At 34.7% G+C, this 14,139-nt stretch overlaps 2 protein-coding genes across 4 annotated transcripts in view; both read left to right on the top strand.

Moving 5' to 3' along the window:
- The window catches only part of LOC144975062 (uncharacterized), a 29,899-nt gene extending 25,113 nt beyond the window's left edge, over positions 1–4,786 (top strand). For all 3 annotated transcript variants that reach the window (XM_078918750.1, XM_078918748.1, XM_078918749.1), the window contains exons 17-18: positions 673–754; positions 1,857–4,786. In XM_078918750.1, the coding sequence (XP_078774876.1) occupies positions 673–754; positions 1,857–1,958 (184 nt within the window). In that variant the 3' untranslated portion in view covers positions 1,959–4,786. The remainder of the gene's footprint in view (positions 1–672; positions 755–1,856) is intronic.
- Positions 4,787–11,435: 6,649 nt separating this feature from the next.
- The window catches only part of LOC144975064 (fucolectin-7-like), a 42,418-nt gene continuing 39,714 nt past the window's right edge, over positions 11,436–14,139 (top strand). Inside the window, exon 1 of the mRNA XM_078918751.1 lies at positions 11,436–11,501. The gene's annotated coding sequence lies outside the window, so the exon portion shown is untranslated. The remainder of the gene's footprint in view (positions 11,502–14,139) is intronic.

Raw genomic sequence — 14,139 nt, 5'->3', positions numbered from 1 at the left:
TCTTTGTCTTAGAATGAGATTACTTGGTTTTGTCTTGGTACTGGCTGGGAGGGAAACAGTCAAATGTATAGTTAGTTTTGGGAGATGATATTTTTTTCCTTGTAAATCATCTCTCTGTTATGCACTGTATTATGTTTTGTTTATATATGATATATGACTTGTAAACATTTGAGTGTGTTCCTCTTAGTTGGGACCTGTGCTTGTGTCTAGATGTGACTTTTAGGTGATCTCAAACTAAGTACACTGATAGTGTGCTCTTGGAATCTACATCTGTTCCCTATTTGAACTATTCCCTTTTGTCTGCCTTATTCTTGGATGCTTTAATTGTAATTCTAGAACTTTTAACTATCCAATTTTCTTCCTTTTTATTGGCACTGATATGACTTTAATGTGTTGCAAGTGCCATAAAACCCTTAAAAACAAAACAAACAAGGAAATTTTAATTAATTTTGTGTGCATTGAGTAAGGGAGGGGGGGGGGGGGGGGGGGGGGGGGGACATAACCCATCTATATGTACATGTGCCAAACTGTGTGCTTCTAAGGTGTAAGTAAGGTTTTAAAGATAGTGAATGTTTTGACTCTATTTATAAAGTGCTTTGAGGCCTTGGCAAAAGGTGCGATAGGAATAAAATTATTTTCATTACCATTATTTTTGTTGATTTTTAAATCCAGGGACTGTATGCAGGGTGTTGGGTACAAGATATTAAAGCAAGCCTATGAGATTCTAGACCGCATAGATGAGGATGAAGTTGAGGTTGGTCATTTTGTCATTTTCATTTGAAACATTCTCCTTTCCTCTTTGTTCTCATTCTCTCTCTTAGCTTCTCCCACTTATTTTATTTGTTATGTACCAATGTGTGGCCAGTGAGAGTGCACACAAACCGGGTGGGGCCATACAATGGTTTACCATAGATCATTCAATCTGTAGCATATTTTTTAAAAACCTTATTTTTTACTTAAAGGACAGGTAGTACATTTTCCTTCCGACTCAAAATGATATATTAGCAACCTTTCTCTTCAAGCCATATGAATTATTTGGGTTAAATGGATAATATTAATATTGTAGGTGCACTTTAGTTTTCGTCGACTTTTATTTTTATTTTATTCATTCTTTTGCTTTCTGAAATTTTGTAGATAAATAATTTATAACAGGTATACATTCTTATGTTTTATATGTTTAAACCCAATTTCCCTATGGATGAATAAAGTTTATTTGTTTACTTATTTAATTATTTATTCATTTATTACTCATTGAAATAGAAAAGAATGAGAAATATGTTCTGAAACTCATTACTGACATTGGTGTGAAATTGCACGATATGGTTTAAATCTAATTCTTTTAAATCATTTCTGTACACATTTGGCAATATAGATTGTTTTCATTTTTGTTATCAAATATAGTGAAATGATGATTGGTTAAAGGAGCACAATTGTGTGATTCAGTCCTTCAAAGGACAAAAATCTGCTCGCTAAATGACGAAAGATGATGAATGAAAATATCTGCCTTGGGAGTGACAAACACTATGTATATAGGGAATTTTATTTTTCATTTATTGATTTTATTTATTAGATATGCCGAAATTATGTTCAGATTTTTTTTTCAATGAGCTGGTGGGATAGCGTTTAGAAAACATTTGGTATAAGAAAGTGTATTTATTTCTTTTTGTGATTCTAAATTGAAAAAAAAAAAGAAAAACCCTCAACAGAAACTAGATAATTTTATTTCTTTTTGTGTGTGTGTGTGTGTGTGTGTGTGTGTGTGTGTGTTTCCATATTTTGTGTTCTATTGCTATTTTTTAGCTTATAAATTATTGTCATTATAATTGATATTAGAACATTTTAAAAATTTATTTCAGCCAAAGCTGGTGGATTTGCTAGGCAAGGACAGGTTTGATGAATATGCTGGAAAGATTTGGCAGCTCAAGTTTTGTGAAGAATCTTTGTTCATGGCTTCATAACAGGAAATGTTCATGAACTTGGGACAGGAAATGTTCATAGCCTTATTACAGGATTTTTTAGAGTCTGGGCCCTGCTGGGTCCTTATATAAGTTATATAAGTGGCCAAATTAAAACTGATCCTTAAGGAGATAATCACCTAAGATGACTTCAAGTGGGCGATTACTGTCGGATGATCTATAGTATATGGTATCTATATACCGTCATAGAATGCCTAGTGATATCTTACTATAGGGTAGACGAAATCTTAATGATTTTGTGTGTGTATGTGTGTTTTGTGATGGTCTGATAAACATAATGGTGATTGATTTTTTATGAGTGAGAAACTGCCTTTAAAATGACTGAAAATGTTTTGAAATGGGCATTCTTAAAAACGCTGAAACTTGGGGAAAAGTTGAGAATGATATAGAGACAGCTCAAGATGGTTTTTAACTTTATTGCTTGTAGTGGAATTTTTTTTTTTTGTGATGGCAATGTAAGAAGTTTGACTTGTTATTAAAAAGTACAGTGGGGTTTTATTATTTTTTGGGCCAAAATTTATTGTCTGCTGATGTAAAAAATATAGATGTATAACATGTCTGCGTAAGCTGTAATAATTGATCCGGATCGAATTCAAGTAACACTGATGAGAAATACATAGTTTTTGTAGTTTATTCAAATGATGGCATAATAAACTGATACAAATGTCAAAGTTGAAATTTGAAATAAAAATAATTGGAATATGACATTTTAGAAATTTGTGATGAGAAAGAAATTACAGTTATTCTCAATGAAAGCATTGTGAATTTTATCAATAAATTTTAAATGAAATTTCAAAACCCTTTAATGTCATTGGGAATTATTTCAAGTATAATTTTCCCACTGGTTATCAGATTATAACGAAGACCGTACCATTTTCACCAGGAGATTATCTACAGCTACGTGACAATGAAGCCTGAGCCTGTTGCTGTAGTCTTTGTGAAAGTGTTTAGGTCTGTGGTTAAAATATGATACATAATGGGACAAGTGATTGATCAGATTAATCTTGAATATGTTAAATATCCTTAAAACCAGACTTGTGTTCCATCTTGGTTAACAGTTTGGCACATGCATGTATAAATGGATATACAGCCATGTGCACAACATTGCACAGAGACACATATTTTTGTATTTGGGTCTTCATATGATTTGACTGAATGGGAGAGAGCAGAGACGAAATAAAACGTCCTTAGCAATGAATGTGAATCGAGAATGAATGGATGAATTAAAAAATAAATATAATTGCAGTATTTATCTCTACCCGTCCGACTGAGACTGAATTTCTTTCAAGTCAGCTCACCAAGGAAGCCGTGAATGGGATGTTTTCAGGCTTCAGCCAGACTCGAGTCACATTGCTGATATTGCTCTCGTGATGAAATATGTGAGATGTGGTCTCAGTTTCCAATAAAAGTTGAATCTTTGACATGGAATTTATACAAATCATATTAATATATCCATATCAAACCATAAGATTATTATTTTGTCAATGTGATTGTGTAGATTAAATTATTTAATTTTTTTTAATGCACATTTTTGTGCTGATTAATCTGTGAATATAATTGCGATTACTTTTTGAAAAAAGATTATACCCTCGCACTCAAATTAAGAGATGAACTTGTTTTCTAGTTGAGTCTCTCTAAATATTATCAACATTTAATGATATATAATTCATAGCCTACAAATTGACTATTTACACACTGAAGACTGTACATTCTTTTGTGATATTAGACTGTATATTTCATCGCACATTTCTGCTGACAGCTCAAGACTGCTGGGGTTATCTGTTGAGAGTCATCAATATTGGTTTCAAGATAGATGAGAAAAAATGGCAAAGACTTAATAAATATTTTAAGTCTGTTCTCGAAAGATTATACATGATATTATTATCTTTTCAATGTCTAGAACACCTTGGGTGAGGCTCTTTTGACCTCCCATGGTGGCCGGGGAGGTCACTCTTGCTGTGTCTTTTATCTCCCTGTGCCTGTTTTCCTTTCTCCTGGTTGCTTTCTGTCCTTACTTGGATTGTTTGGGTTTGTCCTGGCCCTGGCTTGAGTCCTTGACTGAGTGGATAGCAGTTAAATGAAGTGTTAGTTTTGGGAGATGATTTTTTTTTTCTCTGATATGTTATGGTTCTTGTAAACTTATGTAAACGTTTTTGTTTTGAATATAAGGTTTCAATGAGATCCTGTGTTTTTGTCAGGATGGGACTTTTAGCTGAGCTCATTGATAGTTTTCTCTTGGAATCGACTTCTATTCCTGATTTGAACCAGTCCCTTGCATTACTTTTTCTTGGTTGCTTTTAAGTGTTAATCTTTTTGACTATCACATCTTTTTCATTTTTCCTGGGGCTGAAATAACGTAAAAGTGTTGCAAATACTGTAAAACACCTTAAAGACAAATCAAATATCTAGCATACCTATCTTGCCTTTGTGAGTTTTGATGTTTTGTTGGTGGGTCATATGCCACACAAGCAAAGAGTAGGCATCAGTCCAGATTGCAGGCAAGGTTTTATTTTTGACCACTCAGTCCATCCAACAGTGATTTGGTCAACGGTCTGTTAAATCTAAAGACATTTTCTACAGAATAGGGTAGTAATCAAGTCTTGCTGTTCATTTAACACCATAGAAATGGGAGTAAATTCTTGATTCCACGAGACTGACAGTTCTATAGAGTAATTTTTGTTCTTATCAGCAGTTATGCCAACAGTTGGTAATGGTTCTGATAGAGGTCTCCTCAATACACCAATATCTATTGACCTTTTCCGTGCTGCTCTTTGTCCTTGTCCAAGAATTAAAGAACTTACTTTTACTCAGGACTGTGTTGGAGTTCATTGCTGTTAGGAGAGGTAAATTCTAAATGGCTATATTTTTCTGAGTGAGAGGATATTTTCTAAAAATGATCTGATGTAATTTTCAGTTACTGAATGAATTTGTGTTAGATAAAACTTTTTAATCCTTTTTAAAGTTAAGATTCAATGTCTGAGTCTTTATAGGCTTAAACATTTAATGACCAGACGATTCACTCTATAATGCATGCACATATGCATGCATAGATGGATGTATGGATGCACGCATGCATGGATGGATGGATGCACATATGCATGCATAGATGGATGGATGGATGCACACATGCATGCATAGATGCACGCACACATGCATGGATGTATGTATGTATTTTTGTGTGTGAGAGAGAGAGAGAGAGAGAGGGAAAAATACCTTTTTCTACCATATTTATTGATTGTGCTCTCTACTGCGCCTCTGTTGACAGAGTTGTCTCAAAACTCAAGATTGTTGCACGCCTCTGGTGAAATAGACATGAACTTTGCAGGTCCATAATATAACTGGAGAGATAATACGTCAAGGCAATATTATACCCTTTGTAACTGTCCTTTATTGAGACAAAATAGTTTTGCTTGGATTTTACTTTTGTTTGATTTTAAGTTTTATTTCTTCTCTTATGAACTTGAAACAAGAATACAATGACCAGCTCCACAGAACGTATGGAGTAATTTGCTGTCTAGACGGCCATAGAAACTCCTTGGTGATCATAACATCTCATTGGGATATGGCCACTTTTTTCATGCATTTTTAATTTTTTTATGAGAGATAAATATTTTTCATCATCACTCAGTTAAACATCTGTTTATGTGCTAATTTATATGATGTATGCAATAGATATGTGTTGTTAGTGATAATACATCTATGTATTTTCATTTTCGGCATATATATATATATAGATTAGGAGATGGTTTTTTGTTTCACACCAGGTTTAGAGTTACATTTCTTCTATTTTATACTCCTGTTCTCCATTTATCATCAGAAAAGTGAGTGGAGCAGGCACTTATGTTGGTAACAACAAGATATGAAGTGAGTAGAAAAGTGCCAGAAGACAATAGAGAATAAAAAATTTTTTTTTTCGCGGCGGTGGTGGGGTTTGAACCTGCGACCTTATTGGTACGACAACTCCGCCTGGCAGGTGAGAGCGTGGCTCTACCGTGTGAGCTATCCACGAACACAAATAATATTCGTTTCAAACCCAAAGTCATTTCTAGATCCCTCTCTCACCCACTTCTTGAGATCGCCGATTCGTTCACCACCATCGCGAAGTAATTTTGACCAGCAGTTAAGCTTAATAGCCAATATTCTCATCACAAACATATAACATAGAAACGATTGAGACATTGAGTATGCTCCGGTGTATGGGGTGAATTTTTAATTCAGAAAAGTGAGTGGAGCAGGCACTTATGTTGGTAACAACAAGATATGAAGTGAGTAGAAAAGTGCCAGAAGACAATAGAGAATAAAAAAAATTTTTTATTCTCTATTGTCTTCTGGCACTTTTCTACTCACTTCATATCTTGTTGTTACCAACATAAGTGCCTGCTCCACTCACTTTTCTGAATTAAAAATTCACCCCATACACCGGAGCATACTCAATGTCTCAATCGTTTCTATGTTATATGTTTGTGATGAGAATATTGGCTATTAAGCTTAACTGCTGGTCAAAATTACTTCGCGATGGTGGTGAACGAATCGGCGATCTCAAGAAGTGGGTGAGAGAGGGATCTAGAAATGACTTTGGGTTTGAAACGAATATTATTTGTGTTCGTGGATAGCTCACACGGTAGAGCCACGCTCTCACCTGCCAGGCGGAGTTGTCGTACCAATAAGGTCGCAGGTTCAAACCCCACCACCGCCGCGAAAAAAAATTTTTTATTCTCTATTGTCTTCTGGCACTTTTCTACTCACTTCATATCTTGTTGTTACCAACATAAGTGCCTGCTCCACTCACTTTTCTGAATTAAAAATTCACCCCATACACCGGAGCATACTCAATGTCTCAATCGTTTCTATGTTATATGTTTGTGATGAGAATATTGGCTATTAAGCTTAACTGCTGGTCAAAATTACTTCGCGATGGTGGTGAACGAATCGGCGATCTCAAGAAGTGGGTGAGAGAGGGATCTAGAAATGACTTTGGGTTTGAAACGAATATTATTTGTGTTCGTGGATAGCTCACACGGTAGAGCCACGCTCTCACCTGCCAGGCGGAGTTGTCGTACCAATAAGGTCGCAGGTTCAAACCCACCACCGCCGCGAAAAAAAAAATTTTTTATTCTCTATTGTCTTCTGGCACTTTTCTACTCACTTCATATCTTGTTGTTACCAACATAAGTGCCTGCTCCACTCACTTTTCTGAATTAAAAATTCACCCCATACACCGGAGCATACTCAATGTCTCAATCGTTTCTATGTTATATGTTTGTGATGAGAATATTGGCTATTAAGCTTAACTGCTGGTCAAAATTACTTCGCGATGGTGGTGAACGAATCGGCGATCTCAAGAAGTGGGTGAGAGAGGGATCTAGAAATGACTTTGGGTTTGAAACGAATATTATTTGTGTTCGTGGATAGCTCACACGGTAGAGCCACGCTCTCACCTGCCAGGCGGAGTTGTCGTACCAATAAGGTCGCAGGTTCAAACCCCACCACCGCCGCGAAAAAAAATTTTTTATTCTCTATTGTCTTCTGGCACTTTTCTACTCACTTCATATCCATTTATCATCATGCTTTAGTGCTTTAATGACCCTTGTGAGTTGCAAGTGCCATTAAACCTCTAAAACCTTTTAAAAACCGACAAGATTATGGTATGACAGCAATTCATTATATAAAATTGATTTCCTTTTTTTGATTTTGTGCTCAAGATATAACGGTGAAAATGTATCATTTTCAATTGAAGGTGAATTTTCTTTTTTTGAATAATATATAATTCAAGCATTGTATATGTAAATTTTATGTGATTGTGAAATTATCAGTAATATAAATAGCTTTGAGTCACTTGGCAAACAAACAGTTCACACCTTCAGTGTCTGAAGTCAAAAGTCAAAAGTCAAGTCAATAGGTACAAATATCACATTATTGTTTTGTATATATTTATAATTCCTAGCATTACAATATAGTCAGATTTTGTGACAATGAACAGTGTAGAATTACGCTATTGTTTAAAAGCAACTAATGTTTTACATTAAAATGCACGCTCATTTATTCACAGTTTATGATTTATGGATTCACACAGTCGCAGTTAGTTGCTGGGTGGGGTTCCTGACCTCCCATTGTGGGCAGGGAGGTACTTGCTGTGTCTTCTATGCCCCTATATCCTTTTCCCCAATTGCTTTCTGTCTTTGTCTTGGAATGAGATTACTTCGTCTTGTCTTGACCCTGGCCTGGGTTCTTGAGTTGAATGTATGTTTTTTTGGGAGATGATATTTTTTGCCTTGTAAATCGTCTCTCTGTTATGTACTGTTATTTTTTAAATCTTTAACATATGATTTGTAAACATTTGAGTGTATTCTTCTTAGTGGGATCTTGTGCTGGTGTCTCGGTGAGATTTTTTGGTGATCTCAAACTAAGTACTTTGATAGTGTGCTCTTGGAATCTACATCTGTTCCCTATTTGAACAAATTCCTCTATATCTTACTTTTTTCTTGATTGTAATTCAAGAACTTTTAACTATCCCATTTTCTTCCTTTTTACTGGCTCTGATATGATCTCAATGTGTTGCAAGCGCCATTAAACCCTTAAAAACATAAACAAAACAGTCGCAGTTAGAACTTTTCGTAGTTTATTTATTCTACCATGTTCCTTCCTCAAAGCACGGTATTTCATGTTTTAGTTCCAGAGCTGCTGACTTTCATGGTTTCCCGTCGGTTTTTCCATTTTTTAGAGTCCTTAAAAATCTTAGTTTAAAAACTTAAATCCTTCTCTGTTGGCATATTATGTGTTTGATTCTGCTCTTTGGCTCTTTCATCCTTATTTTTCCCTTTTCTTTCTCTCATTGCTCATTGGTTTTTGATGGTTTCTCTTTTTTTTTTCTTTTTTTTTTTTCTTTTTGACACAACAGCAATAAAAATTGTTGTAGTAGTAGTAGTGATAATCAAAGTCAAGTTATCTCTCATAAATATAAACTTGATGACATTCATAAGTTTATTTATATTAAATGTAGTAGACAGATGTATCATTTACAAATGATTTTTGATGTATCAAGAATAAATATAATTTTCATTTTAAACAGACTATACAACATGTACAGTGGTATAATAGAAAGAAGAGCTCTGGCTATTTGCGAACATGTATAATTTTTTGTTTGTATTCTTTTTTCTTTCCTTTTTTTCTGAAAAGTTGTTTGAGCCAGACATATTCTTTACTTACTCATCTTCTTGGTGCTTCAATTAAACGTAAGGCCAACACAGTAAATCACCAGTTATCACGGTCCTCTGCCATCTTTGACATCTATCCCTAATTCCACTTCCGGCCTTCATGGCGTGCTCCAGGGTCCTTCTTCACGTCTCCAAGGGTCTCCTCTTCCTTGTTTTCTGTGGGGTCCATCTGAGGGCACTGGGTGGGGATCCTGACCTCCCATAGCGGGCAGGGAGGTACATACTGTGTCTTCTATCCCCTTATATCTGTTATCCAACATGCTTTCTGTCTTTGTCTCGGAATGAGATTACATTACTTGGTTTTGTCCTGGCACTGGCCGGAATCCTAGCTGGGAGGGAAACAGTCAAATGCAGTTATTGTTTTGGGAGATGATATTTTTTTCCTTGTAAATTATCTCTCTGTTATGTATTATTATTTTTATTTTGAATGTATAATGTAAGCATTTGAGTGTGTTCCTCTTAGTTGGATTTTGTGCTTGTGTCTGAATGAGTCTTGTAGGTGATTTCAAACTAAGTACATTGGTGGTATGCTCTTGGAATCTACATCTGATCCCTATTTGTTCTCAATTCCCCTTTGTCTTACTTTTTCTTGGGTGCTTTAATTGTAATTCTAGAACTTTTTACTATCCCATTGTCTTCCTTTTTACTGGCGCTGATATAACCTAAATGTGTTGCAAGCGCCGTAAAACCCTTAAAAACAAAAAAAAAACAAAACATCTGAGGGCAACCCATGGTATGGCATCTTGGTTATTGGTTGATCCAGAGGACATGGCCAGTCCACATCCAACTTCTCTTCTCAAGACTCTAGATACACAATATTCAACCTCAAAACAATTGTAAATTTCAAACCGTTTCCAGTATTATTCAGAATTCAAAGCGAATGGGTTTTGAGTGAACGAAAATAAAAACATAACTCCCTGGAATTGTGGACTGTACTAGGAATAGTGTATGAGACAAAGGTTATTAAAACTACTCCAACAAGAGAATAAAATGTGCTACCACTAAAGGAACACGTAGGGTTCAAAGCCTTTGTCCGTTTAACAGTAAATATGTATTTCTTTCTTATTTTTTCCTATTTTTTTAAACAGTGTTAACACTTGTTAATGATGAAGAGGTGAAAATGGTTGGGGTTGATAACCTCCCCCACGTGACACAGCAATATGGTTTTTGCTTTTTACCCAAAGGATACCGAGTTCGATTTCCCCACCGCACTGTGTGGCCTTAAGCAAGTTGCCCCACACTAGCTGAAATTAGGGTTATTCCACTTTTCCTTTGGGGTAGTCTTTTTAAAATTTCGCTTAGACTGAATAAATGGAATTTTATTTTAGTTTTACTTGTATTTATGGAAAATTAAAAAGTGAAATTCCCGCTTTCATCCTCACAGACAAATTTGTCTTCTCTGCCCATCTCAAAGGATGCCTGATTTAAATAACACAGCCATCAGCAAAGGCCCTTCCCTTTTATTTTATTTATTTTTTGTTTGTTTGTTTAATTTTTAATTGTATTGTTATATGTATTATACTGTTCATGACAACAACCTTTCATGTCATAATTGACCATTGACTATTAATAGATTTAAGTAAGTGATAATTACAAAATGGAATCGATTCTTCAATGTAATTTTCAAAGACAAATGCTGTGAACGTTTCTGATTTCCTCTTTGTCAACAAAATACGATGAAATGGACACATAAGACGAATGAGAGAAGAGGGGGTGGCATTGATTAGACATTTATATTTCATTGATCGAGCTTGGTTCAGAAAGGGGAAACCCGAAACCTCCACATCATTTGTCTTTGTAAGTGAAATTGAAGGTTCTATTCCATTTTCTTATTGATTGTTATTCACTTCTTCGAGATTCAAACAGCAACATAATCATTAATATTAATAGGTGTAATGTTACCACATTGTCTAATCACATCGAACCATGGCTTACTCTACTCAGGCCTCCCGATTATGCAGGCAGTTAAAAATGTGGAGGCGAGAATGCCAACCCATTAAAGGAGGGAGTAAAAAGTAACAGCCCTAAACTTGGATTAGGTTTTAAAGAAAGAGGGAAAATTATATTTAACACCACAATCATTATATTGTGTTTTTTCAATTGCGAAATGTACTAGAATTAATATTAGATAAATACTTTAAATTTTATTATTGTTTTTTCCTGTATAAATCTTATCGGAGGAGGAAAAGAGAACGGCATGTTTACTGCCGCAAACAAAATGGCAGCCTCCTATCGGTGTCAATTTCAAATTACTGTTGTGTCTAATTTGTATTATTTCACTTTGGATTACTTTTCCTCATATCGTATGCAAGTATAACTCTATTTGTTTATTATTTTACCTGCTTTTTAAATTGAATTAACTTTATAATCAAGATTGCTAGTCTAGTCTAACTCTGTTCGCTTACTCTTCTCTGACTGACTCAAAGTGAAAGTAAAGAGACTTCTTAGAATATAAGTTGTCTTCGTCTGCATTAGGTCCCATAATTATAATACAGGTCTAGACTAAACATGGGGAGAAAATGTTGTGTTACGGGTTGCCATTCAAATTATAAATCAACTGATAAAATTACTGTTTATAGACTTCCTAAAAATTTAGAAGAACGTGAAAGGTGGATGAAAGCAATACCCCGTGACAATATCCCAAACACATCAAACACTGTTGTTTGCATCAAACATTTTCCTGAAGGGTTTGAAACAATTTCAGTCAAAGGAAGATTAAGACCAAAAGACCCTCCTTCTATTTTTGATAACATTCCAAGAAGTTTAGTACCAACCACCACCACTTCCTAGAACAACTACAAAGTCAAGCTCGTTGTCATCAACCAGATGAATTGAATGAATTTATTAAACAAGATGTTGTAGACTTTGATACTTTGTGCTCTTCTATAGCTGGTCGACAATTTCCTTGCGAGATTCTTTTGTAAGCAACAATTGTTTATTCATACAATCAACAGATTACTTGCATTCTTCTGGCATTCCAAGGTTTATGTTAAAAATCAACCCTGATCAAAGCTTCGATGGATATCACGCAGGAGTAAAAACATCAATAACACCGCTTTCAAGAAACAGGATTACAAAAGTTGCACGATGGTCACAACTTGAGGCTTCTTTAGATTATCTTAATTCTTTGGAACTGAATCACAAAAAGTCTGTTTTGTTAGAACAATGTTCAACTTTGAATACAGTTGCAGTAAAACATGTGAAATATTCACCTGATATCATAGTACGAGCTTTTGAATATTTAGCTACTTCCCGATCTTTATATAATCGTCTTCGTGAGGATTTTGGTTTACCAAGCCAAACCACCCTAAACAGAATATCATCTAAAGTAAACAATACCAGCGATTTAACTTTTTTAACAAGTGTCTTTTCTTCCTTAGAGGAACAGCAAAAAAAATATATTTTATTGATAGATGAAGTCTATGTTAAACCTCTCCTAACATATCATGGAGGAAAACTGTTCGGAAAATCTGTTAATAAGCCAGAAGAACTTGCAACAACAGTTTTAGGGTTTATGTTAGTTTCACCTTTTGGTGGTCCATCATATTTAATTAAAATGCTGCCTGTGCGTAACCTGGACTCACAATTTATGTTTGATCAAACAAATGAGCTATTGAATAATATAAAAAAGCAGGTGAAACTGTAGTATCTATCATTTGTGATAATAATAGAATCAATCAATCGTTTTTCAAATTATTTTCTTTAGAATCTCCTTGGAAGACAACCGACAATATATTTTTATTATACGATTTTGTACATATAGTTAAAAACATAAGAAATAACTGGCTCACAGAAAAAACGGGACAACTTGTTTTTGAGGATAATGGAGATGAATTTACAGCTAAATGGGAACACATACAGAAACTACAGCAAATGGAAGATGAAAGTCTAGTGAAGATGTCAAAATTAAATTATCAGTCTGCTAATCCCAAACCTATTGAGAGACAAAAAGTTCAAACCTGTCTGAATGTTTTCTGTGAGGAGACTAAGGTAGCATTAATAGAACACCCTGGAATGCAAGATGAAAATGTGGACGGAACAGTAAATTTTATATCTAAGGTAATTGAATTTTGGAAAATTATGAATGTAAAATCACGCTTTGAAGACAAACGATTCAAAGATCCATTACGCGCAGCCATTTCTACTGATAAAGATTTAGGATTAAAAATACTTAAGGAGTTTTCTGATTTTGCTTCTCAATTACAAAGCCAACAGGGTAAAAGAGAGAAAAAATTTACTCGTGATACTTCTTTAGCCATTCAACATACATGTAAAGGAATTATTGAACTAACAAAGTATTTATTGGAGTCTTCTGAATATGTTCTTCTTGGAAAATTTACAACTGATCCCATAGAAAAAGCTTTTGGTAAATTGAGACAAGGCAGTGGTGGTACTTATTTCATTAATGTCCAGCAAATTCTTGAAAAAGTTAATATCTTTCAAACTAAATTACTACTTCGTCTACGTTTTGATATTGACGAGCTTTCTTCTGAGTCAGGTCATTCTTGTGACAAATGTGGATTTGTGTGGTCAGAAGAAGTTTGTGAAATTGTTGACAATTTGCCAGATCTAGAATCTTCCGTCAAAGATGAAGTAAAACAAAGTTTAGTATACATTGCTGGTTATGTCACACGTAAGGATCACGCAGGTGAAGAGGAGGACGTTTTATTTACCTATTTTAATAAGTTTGGATCTTATACATCAAATTTAGACAGAGGGGGTTTGAAGAAGGCAAATGATTTAACCTGTCAGTGGACAATTTTTTCCTACATTATTTTTCAGTCTATTGCAAACAACGTGTGTCGAAATTCATTAAGTAATACTTTGTATAAAATTTCGGAAATGTTTGATTTTCAAATTAAAGAGCACCACTGTAACAAATTGAGCAACATATTGCTTAACAATTACTGCAAGTTGTCCAACATGCCATCTGACAAGGAGCCAAAACA

Source organism: Berghia stephanieae, chromosome 6 (genome assembly GCF_034508935.2).
Source record: "Berghia stephanieae isolate SIO BIC M18660-M18661 chromosome 6, UCSD_Bste_1.3, whole genome shotgun sequence".
NCBI classification, from domain to species: domain Eukaryota; kingdom Metazoa; phylum Mollusca; class Gastropoda; order Nudibranchia; family Aeolidiidae; genus Berghia; species Berghia stephanieae.
This window is presented reverse-complemented; position numbering and strand designations above follow the sequence as displayed.